Source organism: Pyxicephalus adspersus, chromosome 11, assembly GCF_032062135.1.
Source record: "Pyxicephalus adspersus chromosome 11, UCB_Pads_2.0, whole genome shotgun sequence".
NCBI lineage: Eukaryota > Metazoa > Chordata > Amphibia > Anura > Pyxicephalidae > Pyxicephalus > Pyxicephalus adspersus.
This window is the reverse complement of record NC_092868.1, coordinates 28,703,538-28,710,360: the sequence shown is the minus strand read 5'-3', so window position 1 is coordinate 28,710,360 and position 6,823 is coordinate 28,703,538. Positions and strand designations below refer to the sequence as shown.

The window sequence follows — 6,823 nt, the reverse complement described above, 5'->3', positions numbered from 1 at the left end:
GTAAGAATTTTATTTTACCATAAAAGACATGTAATGTAGGGCTATCCTCAAGGCAAAAACATTAATTCCAATTATTTTCTGTTTCTACTAAAAAATAAAGACATAGCATTTTTAGTAATGGGTTATTTAACCCATTTACCCAGTCCCTTCCACCCCCCCCCCCCCCCCTGTGTCTTACCACAATATTCCCCCCGTGTGTTACCACAATTATTTGCAGCAGTGCTAGTTTCCCTAACACTTTTGTGAAACTTTGGTTGACTAAAATATTTTTAAGAAACACACCTCTAGGATTTGTGTGGAATACTACATACAGTGTCTGTAGATGGGTAAGGCATCTGTAAGCAATGACTATAAAATGATGTACTGCAAACAACTGGAAGATTCCTGCAAATACAGGAAGTCTAAATTTAAACCCTTAACAATAGGGTGCAGACAAATCAAATCTGTTTCATTGCTTTCAAAAATGGTAAGTCTTTACATGGGATTAAAACGTGGAGAAAAAAAAAAAAAAAAACAGTGCATAAAAATGACCATTTTTCCCCAAAATTCTGTATCATCTACGTATTCGGTGCATGCATATACTTGACACTAAATTTACTTTCAATAAAAATGTATTCACATCTCATAAGAGGTTTTAGTTTCCATAAAGAAAAGCTCTTCTACTGAACGTTGTGCAAATGCTTCACCTTTACACAAGCATCAGGTTTTTAGATCATATTCCTCATATCAGTTACAGAAAATCTAAAACTAATATTTATACTTAGAAAATAATTTATGGGAAAGCTTGGTTAAAAGGCATATTAATATTCCCTACAGTTACATGACATGAAGCTTAGTGTAGCTGTTAAAGCTATAACTTTATCGTAAGAAAATTTTCTAACTTGCTACAATAGTCCATAATACAGCACTGTCTGAATCATACACTTTGTAGAAAAGTCTATCTGTGTATAAACAGTGTACTGTCTCACTCCTGGATATGGTGAACAGATTTCATATGCCGCTTTACTCGACGCTTTTCCTGAAAGCTTTTTCCACAGAGCGGACAGTTGTGAGGCCGTTCTCCTGTATGAACCCGCTTATGCTTAGAAAAGTTGGAAGAATTATTAAATCTTTTATAGCATATGTCACACTGAAAAGGCTTTTCACCAGTGTGAATGCGTTGATGGCTAGACAGGGCCGACGATTGTGTAAAACCCTTACCACAAACTTGGCACACAAAAGGTCGTTCTCCTGTGTGGACCCGCAAATGTTCCTTTAAATCTGTAGCCCTTTTAAACCGTTTATCACATACAAAACAGATGTATGGTTTGGGGTCCATCTCCAAAAACTGTAAGTCATCTTGATCGAGAGAATCATCCATCTGAGAATCCCAACATTGCATGGATCTTTCAAAAAACATGGCTTCAGATTCTGCTAGATCTGTCACATTGCAAATACCATCTTTTAAATTTTGAGAGTTTGTTACATTCGGTGTTGATTGCTCAACGCAACTCATTTCCTCTTCCACAGAGTGAGCATACTCTAATTTTACATCTGCTCGATTCATGGGATCTCGAGTCTGGCACCGAAATGAACTTTTGGCAAGATTAATAACATCATCCCCATAATTATCATCATCATCAGTAGTACTGTCATCTGATATTTCCACATATATCTCATGCTCTCTTGAACCATGTTGCACATTTTCCACTATAAACGGAGTAGTGTTAAATCTAAATTCTGCAGCCTTTGTTAGTGGCGGCTGCATGCTTTTTTCAAAGACATCTTTACATATATTTCCTTTGGTGTCAGTATCAATATTAGAGGCCGAGCTGTCTGAATCTAGGACTTCATCATCCTCAATGAGCACCACTGCTTTATCCTTTGTTTCTGTTAAATTGGAATAGGTTGCATCTTTGTCTTTCATGGCACTAGTCATTCCAGCACCTGACAACTGCAAGGCATCCACACCTAATACTTTGTTCCCATTCACTTCCATGGGGCCTTTTTCTAGTACAAATTTGCAATCATCATCATCTATCATCACTTTGGGTACTGTTCTTGGATGGTGATTATTACTCAAACTGTTGTTAAACAAGATGGCTCCAACGTCCTTTGAAGAAGCCATACCATTTTTACTTTGAAGAGGCTGCTTTTGGTCAGAGAAACTATTTTCTACTTTAACCTTTGCAAGAATGTCCTTCATGGAATGGGTACGCTGGTGCTTTTTAAAATTGGAAGAGTTGTTAAAGTTTTTTCCACACACATTACAGTGAAATGGCCGCTCCCCAGTGTGTATGCGCATATGCCCAGTCAACACTGAAGACTGGGTAAAACACTTCGAACATATTCTACAGCGGTAAGGTCTTTCCCCAGTGTGGACTCGTTCATGGTCTTTTAAATCAGAAGTACGTTTAAAGGCTTTATCACAGTATGAACAGGCATAGGGTTTTTCATTCAGGAGCTGACCTCCTGCTTGCACTTGCTGAGATAAATCTAGTGTTTCACCATGAAGACGTCTATGTTTTATAAAATTTGAAGCATCTTTAAAGAGTCTTCCACACACCTCACATTTATATGGTTTCTCCATCGTATGAGTACGTTTATGTGCCAATAAAGAGGAAGATTGTGTAAAGGATTTGGCACATAATTCACACTTATAAGGTCGCTCACCAGTGTGGGCATTATAATGATCTTTTAGGTTTGAAGAGCTCTGAAACTGACGACCACACAGCTGACACTCAAACCGACTACTGCCATTATGGAGCTGTTCATGAAACATCAGCTCAGAAACATAATTAAATGTTTCAGAACAAATACTACATTTGAGTTTCATGCTGGACACAGGCTGCTCTTGGTAGAACTCAATGTCATTAAGCTCTTGTTTGACTGTCATTGTGGCATTATCTGACATCCTTGCCTTTTTCGAGCTCCCCATTTTCATTGCCATTCCATCATGAAGGCTTTGTACGGATGTACTCATCACCATTTGGCAATCGAATGGTGAAGACTTTGAGCAAACTTCTGTATTTTTAAAGCTTGACTTCTCCTTCACACTGTCTTCAGTCTCCAGGGTGTTGAACATTTCTAACTGTGCAGCAGGTTGATTATTCATCATTCTCCCACTCAAACTGGTTCCCTCGAACACAAAAATCCTAAAATAGAAATAAATAATAGACGTTAAGATAAAATGAACTCACAACAAAGACCAACACAATTTATCTTCCTTCTCAAATCACCCCATATAGCCCAAATGTAGAACACAAGTGTATCAATAGCCAAAATTCAGTAATATATTCCAGGTAAACCAGGCATGCAAAACTAACATTCAAAGGGTCATCTATGACTTTCTCACTCATTCAAAAACAAGCACACCCCCATCCCACCAGCTTCACATTTGTTGATAGGATACACATCCATAATTTTACAGCTATTTAGTTAAAGCCCATAGCTTCTCTGGGGTTAAGTATTTTCAAGTTGGCAGTTTTACTATACTGCAAGTTCAAAAATGCCATAATCTTATAGTTTATATAGCCCCCAGACAAAATACAGCCCACCATAGACATGATGCAGTATCAGTCAAGATTTAGCCCTCTCAGTTTGAATTTGTGGTGCCCGAGATAAAACTCTGTATTCTTTCTTACACTAAAGATCAGCACAGTAAAGATGACTGGTTCTTACCAGTTACACTCTGTAGTACCATCATGGTTTTTAAGGTACTGTAATTTGTGATGGAATCTTTTCAGGTTTGTCAGGAGACATCTTTAACCATAAAACAAAAGATTTTGTAGATATCATATACAGTTAGGTCCATCAATATTTATACAGAGACAACTTTTTAATTTTGGTTCTTGACATTACCACAATTAATTTTAAATAAAAACTCAGATGCAGTTGAACTGCAGACTTTCAGCTTTAATTCAGTGGGTTGAACACAGATTGCATAAAAATGTGAGGAACTAAAGCCTTTTTTAACACAATCACTTCATTTCCGGGGTTTAAAAGTAACTGGACAATTGACTCAGACTATTTCAATGGCTGGTGTGGGCAATTTCTTCGTTATGTCATTATCAATTAAGTTTGTATGTGGAAGATTTTGCTGTGAACAGACATGCAGTCAAAGGAGGTCTCAATGCAGGTGAAACAAGCCATCCTTAAGCTGCAAAAACATAAAAAAAAAAAAATCTGCAAAATTGCTAAAATATTAGGAGTGGCAAAATCTACAGTTTGGTACATCATGAGAAATAAACAAAGCACTGATGAACTCAGCAACGCCAAAAGACCTGGACGTCCATGGAAGATAACAGTGGTGGATGATCGCAGAATCATTTCCATGGTGAAGAGAAACCCCTTCACAACAGCCAACCAAGTGAACAACACTCTCCAGGAAGTAGGCATATCGATATCCAAGTCTACCATAAAGAGAAGACTGCATGAAAGTAAATACAGAGGGTGCACTGCAAGGTCCAAGCCACTCATAAGCCTCAGGAATAGAAAGGCTAGATTGGACCTTTGCCCAAAAACATCTAAAAAAGCAATCACAGTTCTGGAAAAACATTTTTTGGACAGATGAAACCAAGATCAACCATTGAAATAGTCTTTGAGTCAATTGTCCAATTACTTTTGAGCCCCTGAAATGAAATGATTGTGTAAAAAAAGGCTTTAGTTCCTCACATTTTTATGCAATCTTTTTGTTCAACCCACAGAATTAAGTTGTTGTTTCGTTTAAAAATAATTGTGGTAATGTACTGAACCAAAATTTGAAAAAAAGTTTGTCTCAATGTTTGTCTAAATATTTATGGACCTAACTGTAGTTCAGGGGTGTCCAAACCTGATAGTTGAGGGCCAAATACACTTTGTAAATCATATCTTATTTATTTTACTGAATGTCATAGCCAATGTCTTGACAGAAATCCATATGCATGCTTTTTTTTTTTTAACACACACACGTTAGTAATGAAAATATTAAGCCCCAGTTCACAAGATCAACTAAAGTAATGTGTTAGTGTGATGTGCCACTTTTTCTACAAAAGGCTTGCAGCACAGCGAAGAACCAACATACATTGCCCAATATACTGCATTCACCTTCAAATGAATGCGCTGTCTTTTAGAAACACAACGCATTGTGCATCACACCGGAGCCATTCAGGCACCCTACTGAAGTTATACCATCTCAATTTTGTGACGCACATGACTTGACAAATTAATACTTAGCAATGTGAGAAAATCTGATCATCGTACAGACTTGTCTCCAGAGGTTCCACTACAGATTTACTAAAAAAATGTGGAGAATGTGCAAAGTAGTAATAACGGGCTTACATCCCAGGACGTTGGGGGTTTTATAAAGAGGTGGCACGCAACTTGTGTCTTTGGTTGGATGAGGGAGGGAGGGAGACGAGTCAATGTACCCACCTAATTCTGAAGTTTCAGCTTGATCTTTTGAGCTCTTTAACTATAGTTAATATTACACAAAAACACTGCTAGAGATACCATCATGTAAAAATTGATCCTAAAGCGATACATCACACATCCGACAAAAATACACTTTAAAGAATACTTTGTAGTCCAGGTCATAAAAAAAACAAACAAAAAAAAAAAAAACACACACACAATACTTCAAGACCTACAATAAAATGGAAATATTGGTCATTGGAAAAAAATCTGTACAAATCACATATACATAAAACTATGCCCTGTGCATATAACCTTACCATCATGTTATCCCACCTCCTCTTACTAGTTTACTGCAACTTTCAGATAAACTAAAAGACCACCTACTTTTATGTTACAAAAAAAAAATATTTAAATGTGTCTACTGAGGAACAGTCACTCCATCCCATCAAGAGGCATCTTAAACTGAGAGCTAATCTTTAGTACACAAGTCAGAGCTGTGATAAATTGCATATTTATGGGCAGATATACTATTCCATACTGTTTTTTAGACTTCTGACCACTGATTAAAAATGTACCTGGAGCTGTCGGTCTAACACAAGATTGCAGCAGATCAGCCCAGGGGTAGTAGGCCTTAGACTCGACCTATAGCAATTACAAAGCTTAACTGTGCAGAGACTGGAACAACGTTAGGGTGCTCAGTCAGCAGCAAACTTCCTCAGGATCATCCAAGCATGCTCAAAAACCTGAGCACAATTGGCTCATTAAAGTTATCAGGACAAGAAAGTTGTGTTACAGTTTAAACTTGTGAGGAAATCACATTGCTACAACACACCACCATGCACATGTGTGTACACAACACAACAATGTATGCAAACTACAACAAAACTAACTACTAGTATAATATGTCATCATTTCATCCTGAACTATGAAAGTTTTCATGTATAAACAGAGGGCGCATCTCTCCATGAGCTGCAAAGTTTACCGACACTGAAATAAAAAAACTCATACTGTCCTGTAGTGACTCACAATATGCACAGGCCCAGCCAGACAGTTTGTGCATTAATGACACCCATGACAAGCCACACTGGCCATGAACAGATTCTGTGACACCCAACTTCTTGCCCATGCACAGGCGACCTTCCTGCCAATGTACCACTTCTACCACACTGCCCCCTCACACGGGCCCCATTGCTTATGCACCTTTTCTGCACATGTAATACTTTTTCATAAACGGAGCACTGCCCTGCCCATGTACCCCAACTCACTGCTCTGCCACCCAAGCCACAAGGCTCAAGTGTTGCTACTCAACTCCAGACATGCTTCCAACATGCACCATGTTGTCCATGCGCTCCAGCCGCCTGCCCTGCTCCCCCATGCGCTCCAGCCCCAGCCAGGCTCCCCCATGCGCCCCAGCCCCAGCCAGGCTCCCCCATGCGCCCCAGCCCCAGCC

At 38.7% G+C, this 6,823-nt stretch overlaps 1 protein-coding gene across 2 annotated transcripts in view; it reads right to left on the bottom strand.

The window, feature by feature from the left end:
- Positions 1-211: 211 nt before the first annotated feature.
- The window catches only part of LOC140340913 (uncharacterized), a 7,488-nt gene continuing 876 nt past the window's right edge, over positions 212-6,823 (bottom strand). Inside the window, exons 1-2 of one of the 2 annotated variants that reach the window (XM_072426359.1) lie at positions 6,400-6,708; positions 212-3,134 (exon numbers count right to left, since the gene is read on the bottom strand). In XM_072426359.1, coding sequence (XP_072282460.1) covers positions 965-3,134; positions 6,400-6,446 — 2,217 coding nt within the window. In that variant the 5' untranslated portion in view covers positions 6,447-6,708 and the 3' untranslated portion in view covers positions 212-964. Of the gene's footprint in view, positions 3,135-6,399; positions 6,709-6,823 lie in introns of those variants that run through there. The other variant, XM_072426360.1, reaches the window with a different exon arrangement.